Source organism: Macrosteles quadrilineatus, unplaced genomic scaffold (genome assembly GCF_028750875.1).
Source record: "Macrosteles quadrilineatus isolate MER2022 unplaced genomic scaffold, UCM_ALF_1.0 Scaffold_3__2_contigs__length_128488019, whole genome shotgun sequence".
Taxonomy (NCBI): domain Eukaryota; kingdom Metazoa; phylum Arthropoda; class Insecta; order Hemiptera; family Cicadellidae; genus Macrosteles; species Macrosteles quadrilineatus.
Window position 1 is genome coordinate 8,331,536 of NW_026542596.1, and position 16,854 is coordinate 8,348,389.

Consider the following 16,854-nt stretch of genomic DNA (forward strand, 5'->3'; position numbering starts at 1 on the left):
GTGATGATAATATACCAAACGATTATTCTTTTGTCAGCATTAATGAGATTAACAAATATTTCGTTGAAATGGGATCTAATTTTATCCCGAGTCAAAACTTAATTGAATAAAATAAAATAATAAAATACATGGCATCATAGCATTTCAGTTTGTTAACATAACAGAACTAGAGAGGTTCAAAAAGTAATAAATGGGATAAGCTCAAAAGCAAAGGTCAACCAATCAATGAGTCTGTACTGTCTTTCAGTAATCACTCATTTGGTAAACCAGTCACTAACTACAGGCATAGATAAATCATACTCCCTTAGTAGATTTGTCATCTCTATGGAACAGCTGAAGCCAATTTTATTGTTAGTTCTGTACGTCCAACTGTAGAGGTTATGTTTTGTTTACAATTTGTTTCTTGTTAGTCATTTAAAACCTCATTTAACCAAATAAAACGATGTAATCATAAGCAATAACTAATCTCCAAGTTATACAACCAAATAGTAAAGCACAAATCATGAAAATAACCCTAAAATAACAGAAACAAAATGTTGTCTACCCCAGTGATCAGTGTGGACGTACATGAACTAGACACAAAAAACAAGCTTCAAAATTTACAATGGGATGAGCAGTCTACTTGTGTTGCTTAGTCTATGCTACAGGATACTTCCCTTCCCAGATGCCTGGAAAGAAAGTACATATATTGTGAACCCACTGCCCAAAAATAAGCACCCACGAATGTTAAAGATCTGATACCAATAACAGTATTGCCAACATTATCAAAGGTCCTAGAGAAAATTGTAGTTAAACAGATTTAAGAATTTATCGAAAAAGAAAACATTTGACCAAAGCAGCAATCAGGTTTCAGAAAAAAATGTAGCACTTGCACTTCACTTTTAAATTTGTATAGTGATCTCTTTGAAAGATAATAGTAAATGTAGCTCCGTAATTATGTATTATTTTGGGCTATTCCCAGGTGTTCGATTCTTTATCTCATAAATTGCTGTTGGCCAAGCTCCACTATGGATTTAATGACAAAGCAGTAAAATGGATAGAATCTTACCTCAACAATAGAACTTAGGTAACAAAAATCATCGGTAAAGTATCAGCTTCCATGTCAAAGATAGAGGGATTCCCCAAGGAACGTGCTTAGGGCCAATATTCTACAATATATATACCACTGGCATTACATAAGCTGTAAAAACATGCAATTTCATTTACATTTATATGCTGATTGCCAGATTCATTTGTCCTATGATAAAGCATCTTACGTTAAAGCCTTTAATGCCATTAATAATGAACTGAATGCTATATCTGTATGGTCAAAGATACATAGATTGAAACCGGACAATACACATACAACAACTGAACAATTCTCCATATTGCGTCACAAAATACCCTACATTAAGCAAAATCAGGCAAGGCAGGGTCAGAAAATTTGAAATAAATGGGCAAGCTATCAATGTATGCGAGAAATTAAAAACGCTTGGAGTGACTATTGATGAAGACCTGACGCTATCTGACCATTAAAAAAAACTCATGTATCAGAGAGCCCTTGGCCGGCTGCGAGGTCTATATAGATTGAAAGGGGTTTTACTTGAGAGCGCTAAAATAAAACTAGTAAGTGCCTTGGTATTGTCAGTATTTGATTATTGTCTTCCCACTTACGCAAATACGAGAAGCATTACAAAAGGTTACCTAAATAAAATCCAACGACTAAAAAATGTATCAACTAGATTAATTCTGTAGGAGAAGAGATCACATAACCCCTTACAGAAACGCTGCACACATTATGCCAACTAAAGAGACTTGTATATACCTAATCTGCAGCCTGAAACGTAAAGCTATAGAGCTCGGCCAGCCTGAGTACCCGTGTGAGAGACTTCTCTCTCGCCAAGATGTCAGACATTAAGTGGGGAGGCGCACCTTCTCATACTTTGGTCCCGCCTTGTATAATGCTCTGCAGGGCCAATTTACCGAATAGGCACGGTAGGCACGTGCCTAGGGCGCGAGGCAATTGGCTTTTTTTGGGGGGCGCCAACAAATTGGAAAATAAAAAAAATTGTGGTTATATTTGCATGCGATCGCGGTAAACTTCTGATGATCCCTCGCCGTGTAGACATCGTAATCGTCTCCCGCGATTGCGGCAAAATTCTGACTATTTTCCGCGGTCATGTCGAAATAATTATCATCTTCCATGATCGCGGCAATATTCTGATCATCCCTCGTGATTTTGATATCATCATGGCGGTCTGTTGTCATGCGCGATCACGGAAAAATTAAAATTCCAGGTAGAAATACAAATTTAATGCATAATTCCCGGTTTAAAAAACTCACTCATAATTCACGGATTTCCCAGTTTTCCCGATTTGTGGACACCCTGTTATGTATATTACAAAGGGGCGCTACTATTAGTTGTGCCTGGGGGAGCGAGCTGGCGTAGTGGTTAGAGCGGGTTTGATCCCCGCCAAGTCACCAATGGATGTTATCTAAGTGCTAATGCCGCAACCCCTAGGTCTAGCTTGAAGTAATGTGAAAAACAATCCCAGGCTCGTGCCTAGCGTCCTAGGACAAAAAAAAAAAACTATTAGTTGTGCCTAGGGCGCTGACTGTTTTAATAGATTGTTAGTATGGATTGTTTTCTACATAGTTTTCATAGATTATTTATATAGATTCTTTTATAGTTTGTTTTGTATGTATAGTTTATTTGGATTAAGGACAAAAGTGGTTTTGAAAAACAGAATGTATTCTTCTGAAAAAGGCTTGCTAATAAAGACATTTGTATTATTTATAATTATTATTTACATACATAAAGTGATGCAGCAAAGTAAAGAGCAGGTTTTCTAACTATCATATGACATCACCAATCATCATATCCACAGAACAAGCGACGCAGTTGTGCGTCAGACATCCCTGTAAACCACTGCAGAGAATTCAGTGCCTTCAAATAGACCGTTACAGAGATACAAGCGTTTTGATAACATTGGAACACCAACGCAAATATGCAACGTCAGTCTATTTTAATGTGACTAGCCGTCGCATATGTGTCGCTGGTCCATATGAATGAAAAATTGTGTACTATTGAGCAACTGTGTTAATGATAGTTACTACTACTACAGTATTCGTCACCACTGTAGAGTACTGTATACTAATGTCAGGAGGATGTATTATAGAAGTGGTTGGGTGAATTATTTAAGACTATAGTTACATTGAACTATCAACTGCCGAGGTGATGGAGCTGGAGAGTGAGGTGAGGGTTGGGTGATCTCAGTGACCAATATAACTCATTTAATGTAACCAATGTTTTAAAGTGACGCTTGTTTGTGTTCCAGGAGGATATTCATCTCTGAGTAGCAACACCAGTCCACTATCTAGTCCATGTGCTAGTCCACGCAACGCTTCACCTGTGCAGAACATGTCAGCTGACCAAAGATCAGGTTAGACAAAATACTTAACCTATCATTCAATTTAAGTTTGATAGCTGAGTGATTGGGGTTTTTTTGTACGCCAGTAGCATTTTACAAGAGGTCAAACGTGAGAATAAATGTTTAGTGGATGCTGAGAATTGAACCCGTCTCTCCCGCACCGGAGTCCGAGATGTTAACCTTGGGCTAGCAACACACCCATAACTGGTTGTTTATACAGGGTGTCCCGGAACTCTCTACCAATATTTTAGGGCATTGCTCCTGTGTAAGAAACATACCTAAATATCATATTGAAATTGTCCGAAAGTCCTTAGTTACTCACACAGCCGCCATTTTGTTTTTTTCAGTTATTAATTTTTTTCTAAAGAATGGTTGAACATACGAAATGGAAACTTTGCACAAACATTTATGACAAATAGTCAAAGCTACAAAAATATTATGACGATTTTTCAAATTCATTAAACAAAATGGCGGCCATTTAAAATTTTGTTTCTTAAATACTAACTCAAAAACATTTTACAAAAATTTTAAATGGCCGCCATTTTGTTTTATGAATTTGAAAAATCTTCATAATTTTTTTGTAGCTTTGACTAGTTGTCATAAATGTTTGTGCAAAGTTTCCATTTCGTATGTTTAACCATTCTTTAGAAAAAAATTAATAACTGGAAAAAACAAAATGGCGGATGTGTGAGTAACTAAGAACTTCAGGAAAATTTAAATATGATATTTAGGTATGTTTCTTACCCAGGAGCAATGCCCTAAAATATTGGTAGAGAGTTCCGGGACACCCTGTATAAACATTTTATGAATCAGCTATAAATCCTGGGTGTACCTGTACATAGAGTGCTCCTCCTTTCTGTGAACTCCTCTTGACACTTTAAAGTTTTTTATTGCTTTATTTTTTCCCATATTTTTTCTAAATATCTACAATTTAATAACAAACTAAATTTATAGTTCTAAACATTTTAATTGGTTTTACTCTGTATGCCTGTTAAAATTTGTCATCAAATTGTCAAAACTGTTTCAGACAATAACAACGTTTTCACAACTGACCTCAACGAACTGAAAGCTCCAGGATTTGAACGTCACAAGAAGTTTTTTGACTACCACAACCTAAAAATGCAAGCAAATCAAGGTATTTGAAAACTTTGCTCTTCTATCAATCTTTCCTTTACCATATACCCATTCTATATTATTATTGATTTTCAAGGGTTTATCTTAACCCTACATTATTTAAACATAATCAAATAAAAGCTCTTACGCCCAGATGTGATTTTTCTGGGGTAAAAGAAATTACACCCTAAAAGCGTTACAGTAGTTAATTTTGCCTACATGGAGGAAGCTATTTAATGTTCCTTTGTTCAATGAAATTGCATCAAATCAACAGATTTTAAATCAATTGATTGTCAAATAACAATACTCAACCAACAAACAAGTTAAAGAATAGATTGGGTACCTAAATGATTTATTGTTTAGTTTACCTTTTTTAGGTGCTTTTGGCTGCTCTTTAATCTGGGGGTTTGCACTGAATGAAATGTAATATATTACAATTAATAAACTTGTTTGGTATTAATCTCTGCCAATAGCATTTTAAGTTTGAGAACAGTCATACCCTTTTTTTGTTACCATCTGGGGTCAAAATTCGTTGAAAAGTGTTGTTAATTGATAGCCCATTAAAAAACAACAAATTTGGATAAAATAAGTGGTGGGTTCGTATTGCACCTCAAAGCAGACATTTTACTTATTTATACTCATCCTTTCCGCATGTGTTTCGACTGAAACCTTTTTATGATATCATGTTTAAATGTTTTTTTAATGAGATAAGAAAAAACATGTGGTGAATCCAATAATGGTTGATGGTAGGAAAATGCTATATGAGTGAACAAAGAAATTTTGATGTTTATAGCCACGCAAGCCCAGCCCAAGTCTACAGACTTGCGAGTACCTAACTCTACCTGGTCAGGCCTTGGTTTAAGTCAGTCGAGTCCAAGCGCAGTGCTGAAGGAGCAGAAACAACGTGAAGCATTGGCTCTGAAGGTATTGTAGGCACTCATTTATCATGACCACACCTAATTTTTAGTATCTCCCCCATAAAATAGTAACTTATATTAAACAAGTATATTTTTTGTTAACATTTTTGAGTTTTTGGTGGAAATATTCTTTTTGGTTCCCACAAACAAAAAGATGTGGTTCGGACTTCAGAAGTGTGTTTATGTGTGTGTTTGTGTCTGTTGTGTGGTTGTGGGTCTGTGTGAACAGAGTTACAGACTGAGTTCCAATTTTGTTGAAATTTTGTGTGTACTAATCTATATTGTATTTCCAGGTTTTTCATTAAAAAAACATATTTCTTACAGTTATTTTTAGGAACTATAATAAATTGTTTATGATTTTCTCCCAAAGACCTACAAAATAACAGAAAAATCCGATTTTCAAAAAGACTGCTTAAATGATTTGATTTAAAATATACTATGTTATAGCCATTATAACTCTAAACAAAGTTGGTACAACCCCCAATGATGTAAAAATATCCCCGCCGCAGAAAACCTGTCGACTAATTTCCCTTTGCCTGAATTGATTTTTGTTTAAATCGATTATAAATTAACATTTAGGTTTAAAGAGTATCTAGGTTTGATGCTAAAGGGAAACTAAAAGTGTGTTTTTTAAGTAAAATATTGATATTAAAAAGCTTAGTATAAAATAGGTAAATTTGCCAAGTTTGATCAATATATAAACAAGCAAACTTGTCTGAATTGATTTTCTATTAAATATTATATATATGTATCTAAATAACATTAGGTTTAACAAGCAACTACGTTTGCTGCTACAAGGAAACTAATAAACGGTGTTTTTAGTAAAATATTAATAGCTTAGTATAAAATAAATCAAATTGCCAAGTTCGATCAAAATTTATCCATTTACAAGCAAACTACAACATTTTACAATATTCTCCATAAGAATAAAATTTGAATTTTAAATTATCAATTTTTTGAATTTTATCCGTAACCAATAATTGTACAAAAACACTTTGATATACTAAATTATTAGTTTATTTTTATTTTAAAAAGGTCTGAAGAGAAATTGGAAAATTTTGTGTTTTGAGAGTGAAAATTAGAAAATCCCATTTTTACCCCATATAATTTTAATAGTTAACCCCAAAATAGTTAAACCCGTTCCCATGGTCCGATCATGCTGGTTCAGAAACTCATTCAAGGCTATCCCGCCTTACAATATTAAACCTAATTTCACCAAAATCGGACAAAAACTACTCAAGTTGGACACATATATTTATGTATATATATATGACACATATTTTATATATATATATAATTAATATATATGTAATTATATATATATCTTACTAATATTATAAATGTGGAAGTTTGTGTGTTTGTTTGTTTATTTATTTGTTTGTTTGAAGTTCAATCACGCATTAACTACTGGTTGGATTGGGCTGAAATTTGGTACGATGATAGCTCACATTCCCGATTAACATATAGACTTATTCTTATCTCAAAAATCCTTCTGGGCTCCACCCCAGTGGCTCTGGAGTTTCCCATGATAACCTTATGAGTATTCATATTTAAAAGGAATTAAAGAATTTTGTCAGCTAGCTGTTTCAACCACACGAGTTGGTTCTATGACAAATAGAATAAATGTAGACCGTCAGCTGTGCTGCGGTTAGCATAAGTTCCGGCGTCCACCGCTAGGTTTGCCTTGTAGTTACGGTGCATACCGCTTCAGCCTCTGCTGGTCGCATACGGCTACTGCGCTCCTCGCCAGCAGCGGTGTGCGCCGTAACTACTTGGCAAACCTAGTTTGAAACGAAATTTGAACGAATTGTGTTTTTGGCCTCTGGGGACATCAAAATGAAAAAGTAAATCGGTCCCGGGCCTAGGTCTTACCGTGCCACCTACGGTAATAGCTATAAAACCCGATAAAATAACAGAAAAATGTAATTTTCAAATAACCCGCTTGACCATTTTTGATTCAATCTTACAGTCCATTAACCAGTATACACGGTAAATCTAAATTATTGTTACACTTTTTAAACTCTATAAATGAAAAACTATATAACCTATCAGCACAATTGAAACCAATTGAAAGAGGAGATTCTCTTAATATTCTGAGACGTATTTGCTCATCTACGTGAAAAAACTTTTAATTTGACACCTCAAACGTTAAAATCCGTCAAACCGTTATCGACTTATGACTGTAAAAAAAAAACTGCTTGCGTATTAATATTTAGATGTTATTTAAATAGGAAATAAATCTGACAATTTTCAGGGAATATTTTAGTAGAAATCCAGCCAGGTAAATGGTAATTCGCTTACTCTGCAGGTTTGCTGCGGCGAGGGTATTTTACTTATAGAGTTTCAAAAGTGTAACAATAATTTAGAACCACGTATTATAGTACATTTTAACTCTTAACAAAAGCATCATTATTCAAAAATAATGAGTTTACGGCTCAAAGATTATCGCAACTTTTGTGAATTCCTCCGTAAAAAATCATAGTAGCCTACTCCCACCGCTTAACCATGAAGAGTTATTGACAAGCTAATGGGATAAAGTAAGTGTCAGACTGTTGATAACTTTATTTAATTACAGGGAGGTGATATTTGGGCCTCTGACCACAACCCCGGAAGTTCTCCAGATCTGACTGGACTCTCTGCCTCCAACTACCTTGAGACTCTCCCCTCGGGTCTGCTGGAGTCCATCTCCACCACCTCTCAGCAGTCAGACTTGTACAGCATGCTGGCCTCCATGGGTCTAGATAAGTACACTCGTGAGTATTTATTTATATATGTATAATATGTGAAGCCAGCATTTTTGTGAATACTTCTCCACCCTTATTTGTGGACCAATTTCATCGTTTGAGGTGTCAAAAAATTTATCTCAATTTGTAGTTTCGCAATAAGGTTTTAAAATTTAAAAGTTCTTACCCATATTGTGGCGAGACGCTCGGATTGATTTTTCCCCATAAGAATTTTATAGAACAAATTTAAAAACAAAAGAACAGCTGTTTTTATAAAAAAGAAACTCTGTTATATAAAAAAAAAAAACTGTTTTCTCAGAAGAAAATACTTTAATACTATTAATACTTTCTTATTGCATGGCGACCATACAAAGTAGGTATTTTAAGCCAAGTATGAATGGAGATTAGTGTAGGATGAGTGGCGCGATCTTGTAGTCTTGTTAGTGACTAAGGCCGACATATTCCTTAGACACAGCTGTTAATTGATAGCCCATACAGCTAATGGCAACTAAAGGGACCTACAGTTTATTGTGGAATCCGAACCACATTTTTGCCTTTGTATATACGAATTGGTCTAATTATCAGGATAGTACTGCGGATAGTCGTAGTACTCACTCGTGCGGACGTTAATCCACACCAGGGAGTATCACATCCACGGTGCATGCCTATAAAGTTAAAATGTTAATGTATTTGACAGAAATCAGCAATTTACATCAGAGCACTCTGACAATGTAAACCAACTACGCTCAACTACGTTTATTTTATCCTAACACTGCTGGTTGAAACATAAAATTACCCCCGTAACAGACAATTAATCTGCTGACTAAGCAAATTTCCATTTGTTTGATTGGATTTTCACTAAATACATTTTTTTAAATGTCATATTTTTTGTTCACCTAAAAAGTGTTATTGTACCTTAAAGTAAATTTATTAGCTGAAAGCACAGACTAACCAACACAAATAGACGTCTCCTCATCCTATTGTAAATTTTGAAGCTTGTGTTTTGTGTCTCGCTCATGTCCGGTGACACGATCGCTATAGTGTCAACAAACTTTTGTTTCTATATTTTTGGGTTAATTTAATGATCTGTGCTTTACTTTTCGGTTCGTTTATATAACCAGGGGCTGAGTTATTGTTTAAATAAATGACTAAAAAAACGAGAAATAAAAATGTAAGCAAAAAACTACCTCTACAGTACATGACAGAACTAACAATAAAATTGCCTTCATCTGATCCATAAGGATGAGAAATCTACTTATGGAGTATGTTTTATCCATGCTAAAACTGTTCAGGAAACAACATATTTTACATATTTTTCTAAGTTTATGAACTTCTGTTTGTTTTAGAACTGTTCAAGTCCCACGAGGTGGATCTTGCAACATTCCAAACCCTCAGCGAGGTTGACCTGAAGGAGATTGGGGTGTCTGCATTTGGGGCTCGTCGCAAAATGCTTTTGTGCATTTCAGGTAAACAGTAAATATTATTACTGGTAAAAAAATTAAAGAAGATTCTTATTATAGTCTTAAATCAGTTTTTAAACTTGTATTGTTTGGGAATATTTATTTTTAATTTATTTTTCAGTGTTTAAAAATATTTTGATAGTTTTGACAGCAAAGTTTAAACAAAAAATAAATATTAATTAATTTGATTCTGATATATATATTGATATACATCTCTGCAATTACAAGTTAATTCACCCCAATATGGAATATAATTCTATATTCCATAAAGGTGTGAAACCACAAAAAGCTGCCCCCTGGTGGGGTTTAAAAGAACTTAATTTAATTTATGCAGAACCTATGAGGACATAAATCACACAGAGCCTGTGCAGTGGAAGATTTGATGTTAGGTGTGTAGGCCAATATCATTAAATTACCTCAGAAAAACGTATGTAAAATTGTGAGAGATCTGGATGTTACAAAATTTAATCGAATATAGTCAGAGAAATACCAACTTGTTTCCAAGTGGAGATTATGATTGTGATATAATTTGATTCAATCCTATCAACCCCACTAATTTGCACTGTCCCAGGAAAAATAGAGAAAAACCAATTTATTGATTTATTATAGAGATCACCAGACTCCCCAAGTATATTTTATACAGCCGGCGGTTGTATGTTATTGCAATAGGGACTTGTTTGCCAGTGGACTATACTGCAGTACCACTGCGAGGCCGATCGACTACTGAGTCAGACCTTTGGTAGAGCTGTTTATTTGAAATTAACAATTTTTACTCTAATGGGAGTCTATCATTGTGATCTTTAAAGTTCCTCCTAGCCTTGGACAATGCAACGTTTGCCTCTGAATCTCTCCTCTAAAAACAAAATCAACCACTCGCACTGGAACTGATTTTTTGATTGACCAATAATTCAAGATATAAAATGTAGTACAAAGTTCGACGCATGTACAATTTTCTCTCACGAACGCTACATCAATCCGGTAATTTAAAATCAATTCGACTTTTCAAAAATCAATTCATCATTAAAATCAATTCGAGCAATTCAGAGAATTATTAACATTTGCTGTCGTTTCGACGCACGTACAAATTTCTCCCGAACGCAATTTTCTTAGTTACGAATAATATATTGAAAACATGGCTTTCTCTACTCCAAGTGATCGTTCCACGCTTCTCCACATTCAAACGTTTGTCTGTGTATCCCTATGCGTTTGTAGTTTTTTTCCTTTTTTTTCAACAGAGGGCCAGGCTTACAAGTCACCATGGGATTGCATCGCAGCTAGAACAGCTTATTGTGCACCCTCATTCACAGGTCCTCATTCACTGTAAAATCCCAGGTCCTTGGTGAACCGTGAGAGCCTTTTGACTATGGTAACCTGTTCTTCCCTTCGATCTCCCATCAATAGGCCAAGGGATCTCATACGCAGACCTTGTAGGGCTGGGCACATAAATATACCTTCACAGCTTTCACAAGCTCTCTGGCTGGGGCAAGCCGTAGCGAGATTTCCCTGAAAGGACTCAGCTCCTGAACTTGCTTGACCAGCCAATCCTGCTGCGTTAGCACAGCCTCCACCTTTCTTCCTGGAGGCTTCATTAGAGTCAGCTTGGGGGGTACCACCCTTGCCCTGCTTTTTTCCCAGCATCCTGGTTCCCAGAGGAACTGGCTTTGCAGGGAGCAGAGTTAGGGTGCTTGGCAGCCCACACCAGCCTCCTCTCACTTCTGGATAGCACCTTTTCGCCTTTGGCTAAAGCATCCGGTATCCTCCGTCTTTGCAACTCGCACCTGGAAAGTCGTTTTTCGTTCCTTTCCGGTTTCTGCGAGCCTGTCGTCATCGTCAGATTTCAGTAGACCTTCCTCCTCCATTTGGGTCAGATCGTCCACATTGTTCTCACGAATACCGGGTATCTGAGTCCACCCTCTCCATTGACCCGATTAGAGAGGTAAGGGGTGCATACGACTGGGTTCCCAGAAGGCTCCGTTAAGACACTGAATATAAGGCCCCCAGTGCCACAAGACTCTTGGCACGGATCGCATTACACCTTAGTCTAGGGCCCCCCTCACTTGGTTCTGTAGGTGGACCAACACCCAGTGGCAGAAGGTAGCTCTCCGCAGCTAACAAGTGAGAGTTGGGGTTTAGGTTGTGGCCAATCTGCCGAACCAACCCCGCATGCGAGGTTTGGCCGGAACGGCGCAAAATTTTCTCCCACTCACTAAACCCCCATACCTTCCCGCGTTCGTCGTGATTGGACAATGTTGTCCGCCGTTTTGGCGCTGATTTTGAATGAGTGAATTCAAAATCGGCACAAAAGTCACATTGAAGGAGACTAATAACAACAGTGCATATCTGTGTTGGAGTCCTTAATTGTATTATTCTTGTCCTTAGGAAGCTTATACTTTTGTAGCGGTCTATTTTTCAGTTTTTAGGTCCAAATCAAGTTAAAAAAAATTCTATTGTAAGGTCTGTGACATACTTTGCTATTTAAAGATATGTAATATTTCAATACAAGGTGACACATCCTCAGTAACTTTAGAATATACAAAGATGGTAGATAAAGAACTTTTTTTTGCCAGAGCTCAACAAACGCCCGTTCCGCTGCAGCGCTGCTGTTGGAGCCGAGCGCAAGAGTTCCTCCTCGTCTAACAGCCTGAATGACAACTGGTAGTTTGTTTGCAGCTTTTTGTTGTTTGTTGGCCTTGAGTTTAGTTGTAGACTATTATTATAGAACTGTGAAGGCATTGTATTTAATGCTAAAACTATATGTTTCTTAGTGGTGCTTTACTACTGTTGCTAAAACCAACTGTGTGAGTGTAAGTCTTTAGCTTACTGTTAAACCTCACTAAAAATTTAATGTAAACTAAAAGTTTACAGTAAAGTTTTGATGTAGAACATTTTCTATTTTGACGGGAAGTACAAAGACAGCCTAACAACTAGACAGCATAACAGACTAAAACGGTTTGTAAAACACCACGATGGAAGCATCAGATGATTTCAGGTGCAGGAATAAATAATTTTTAATCAACTTCAATTTTAATAAGTAATTTGTTTAATATATATCAACTAATTTTATTAAATAATACTTTAAACTAATTTTATTTCTAATTTAATATAACTGAAGATTACATTGGTAAATGTGATCGTGAAACTTATAATTGTCCTATATTAGGTACATTATTTGTGATACTTTGATGACAAGTTTACGATAAAATATTGTTTTAAACTGAATGATGATTAATTATAGTAGGATAGTAAAAGTAATTATAGTTTTAAAGTAGTTTTACCGAAACTGTTACAAATTAAAGTGTTGAGTTGTTGAATATGTAAAACAATTATTCATTTTTATTTGTGTTAGGGCTAAATTTTATCTAAAACTCATAATCAAGTGTGACTTACTATCTTAACAAACTAGTTATGGTATCTGTTTGTAAGTTGGAATTGTAAATGTGAAATTCCTGGCACCTAGGTTGTAATTGGATTTGTTTGCATGATATAGAATGTTGATATTTTTTTAAAGATGAAAATTATTATATTACAATTGTTAAAAAGGATTATGAAGGTAAGTATTATACATATCAGTTATTTTGTTATATTAATACTTATTTGAAATGAAGGATGTTTATTAAACTACTACCCTTATAAAGGATTATTGTAAGAGCACCTATCTATTGATTTGTTAATAAAGTTGATGTTCCACAAGATTGGGTTTATCATTATCATTACCTATATCATTGATTCTAATATTATTTTATTTTGTGTTTTCTACACCAATGGCATTTTTATGTTTTGAAAGGGACTGTCCAAACCCTAGTCTTGTCTAACCTAATAGGGAGTGTCTAATCTAAGCTGACCTTTTTGTTAACACATTGAGATAAGGATACAATGTATTTCAACCTGAAGATGAGTGAAAAATTAGGGTAAAATAAAAAAAAACAGGTGAACCAATAAAAAAAGACGATATATCATTGTACGGATTTTTCCTGAAAAGTGCTTTGGAACGATATAAGGTTATTTGCGTTTCATCCGAAAAGTGCTAAGCGATGATACCCAAAGTAGCAAAAACTGTTGGCAAATTGTTGGCCCTATGTTTCTGTCCATGGTTGGCCAACAGTATGTTTTGGCACTAAATCTTACGGTTGGCCAACCAACCAATTTTTAACATTGGACCAAGCATCCAATGGGGATATCCTACATAAAAACACAAAATAATAAAGATTTAGTATGAAAAGCATATTTATTAGTTGAGTATTTTAATTAAATGGTTCATAAAACAAATTGAAAAAAATTGAAATATTATTCCCCAGATGGGTCTCGAACCTATAACTTCTATTTATGAATCTCTTACCTTACATCTGAGCTATCTGTGATTGTTGATATATTGTGTTTTCAAGCGGTCAAAGAGGAGCCGACAGTTGCAATTGTCGCAATACTTAATAATAATCTACCACTTCAACTAAACAATGAAAAAGGTGAAATTCTCATTTTCACAGCTTTTTGTTGCTAGTTGGTTCAAATTAGATGTTGTCATAAATGAAAAAAAAAATAGTACTGCGCCCTGTTGGTAAACCTTATAACTTTTTAATGCTAATATCATAGAACCAACTTGTGTAGTTGGAACAGCTAAAAGGTTAACATGGGAAACTCCAGAGCCACTGGGGCGGAGCCCGAAAGTATTTTTGGGATAATAATGCGTCTATATGTTAATCGGGAATGTGAGGTATCATCACACCAAATGTCATAGCCCAATCCGACCAGTATTCTTCGTGTTTACTTGTCACATCCCTCCATCCATCCATCCATCCATCCATGCATCCATCCATCCATCGATACATCCAAACTTTCTCACTTATAATATTAGTAAGATGCCTCTTTCCGACTTACAGAAAATACCTTTTTAACAGATAATAAACACTTGTCGTAATCAGTAATCTAGTCTAAGTGTGCTCGGCCAGAGTATGAATGCGAGTAGTGATCGAGTTGACAAACGATACAGTTGCAGGGCCGGGCAGAGTGGCTGAGCAGGATGTTCATGTTGGTGCGCTACGTGGCAGCGGGGGAGGGGTCCGGAGTGCGAGAGAAATTATGACAGTATCCTTACAAATGATTCCGATATACCATTTGACCGAGTTAAATCTGAAAACGGCAAAATTCTTTAAAAAATTGTATTTACAAAATGACTACCTGCGATTAAAAAAAAAAAAAAAAAAACTAGAGGTCGTCCAGTAATACGACCAAAAATATGTAATGTACAGTACAGACTTCTCTATTTTCACCCCATGGCCCATACACTGTAAATAAAACATGTGATATAAATTTCTTTTGAAAGTTTATTGAAAAAAAGCATTTTGTATCAAGGGCTGTAAATTAATTTTGCCTATGTGGCAACATGATTCACTCAATTCTAATTACGTTATTCTATTTGTTTTGACCTAAGAACCTTCAGTGAAATACCAGCTTCTATTTAAATTATTGATTATTAAGATCGGACTACCTAAAGCACACTGCTAAATCACGAACAATCCAAATATTGTTAAAAAATTGGAGTTATTTATAATCGATTTATAGTGTGCCGATTTTAAATTCAAAGATTTAAAATCCGCGCCAGGCAATGGACAAGTCAGTCCAACATGACGTAACGCGGAGGAATACTACACTCGAACCGTGTCGCGTGCAAACTTCTCGTCGTCACTCGTGGCTCAGTACTCGCGTAGTCAACATGTGAAGTCGCGTTTTGTCGCTGGTGTAGGACGAATTTATTAATATCTTAATTCGTAGCTCGGAAATTAGCGTTCGGGCGGAAATTGTACGTGCATCAAACGATCGCAATTGTCAAAATTTCGCCGAATTGCATTTGGGGGTGTGTTTTATTAGTATTAAGTCGAGAGATTCTATCATCATCAGTATTATTATTTAAAACGTTTGTATTTCATGTGTAGAATAATTTTTGAACAGTATTACATTTTTTTAATAGTGAGAGTTTGATTGTGTAACGTAAATGGGGGTAACAGAGTGCTCGGTCGAAGGCTAGGGTTGATGAAGGGTCATGAGGATAGACTCCCATTAAATTCATAAATATTAAATACTAAATAAAAAATTATCAAATAATCGACTCAGCAGTCGATTGGCCCCGTTGCACTGATCAGCAAGGAGTGATGTAGATCACAAACCTACATAATAGTCCCTGTTTGATTAAATTGTAAACTGGCCAGTTTGATAATTACGAACATCTTTGGGGAGTCTGGTGATCCAAAACAAATAAATAAAATCATCAAGGCTAGGTTTTCCCGAGACTTTGCAGTTTTAAAAAATGAACAAACCGCCAATTTGAACATTCAATCTTGCAATCAACTCTCTCACTCTCTCTTTCAAAATATCGTTAAATTATGCACAAAAAGGTTATTACATTGTTTATATTTGTTACTTGTATCACAGCTCAATTCGACTCATTATACAGTATTTTTACAAATCACCATCTTTTCATTATCCTGTGTTTCAGCTGTTAGTATCATTAGTATAAAACTGGTAAAGTAAAAAGGTAAATGGCTTAACTGGAAGAGGTATACAAAGTATTCACAATGAGTGTTGATGATCACATTTTGTAAATATATTTTGACAGTGCAATTTTTATAAGCTCAGTTCATAATATTTAATATTAAATTGGTGAATTCATGATCAATCGGCTTAACCGAATCCAGTATATATAAACATCTTGAAGTCATACTTTTGATAAATATTTCCTGAACAAACAGTTTCACAAATATATTCAATCAATATTTTAATATGTTATTATTTGCAGTATTACAGTTTTACAAAGAAAACAATTCACATCACAATCTTTCATCTGAACTGACATTTCAATTCATAGAGTGTTCAAATAAACACATCTATTAGCTTTAAGAAGTGTTAGAATTAAGCTGAAGAAGGTGTGAAGGAGGACAACATATCAGACCTCTCACGGTCCATAAATCGGACTTCTGGGATATTTAATTACAGGGCCCACACTTAACATCTTTATTTCCACTGCGCAGCTCTGTGATTGTAACGTCCTCAGTAGTTCATTTAAAATTAAATTAAATTCATTAAAACCCCACCAGGGGGCAACTTTTTGTTATACTCACACCTGTATGAAATACCCAAATTGTATTACATAAAGGTGTGAGGTGATTTTGCTTGATGGAATGATTAATTAAGTAAAGAGTATATTTTGAATATAAGTGAAGATTCTCTTTTTTTTCTTTAC

General features: G+C 35.3%; 1 protein-coding gene across 1 annotated transcript in view; it reads left to right on the top strand.

Moving 5' to 3' along the window:
• Positions 1-13,315, top strand: part of LOC128990840 (protein bicaudal C-like) — a 51,423-nt gene extending 38,108 nt beyond the window's left edge. The window contains exons 12-17 of the mRNA XM_054413453.1: positions 3,318-3,422; positions 4,438-4,545; positions 5,317-5,447; positions 8,016-8,193; positions 9,510-9,629; positions 12,191-13,315. Coding sequence (XP_054269428.1) covers positions 3,318-3,422; positions 4,438-4,545; positions 5,317-5,447; positions 8,016-8,193; positions 9,510-9,629; positions 12,191-12,282 — 734 coding nt within the window. The 3' untranslated portion in view covers positions 12,283-13,315. The remainder of the gene's footprint in view (positions 1-3,317; positions 3,423-4,437; positions 4,546-5,316; positions 5,448-8,015; positions 8,194-9,509; positions 9,630-12,190) is intronic.
• The last annotated feature ends 3,539 nt before the right edge of the window (positions 13,316-16,854 follow it).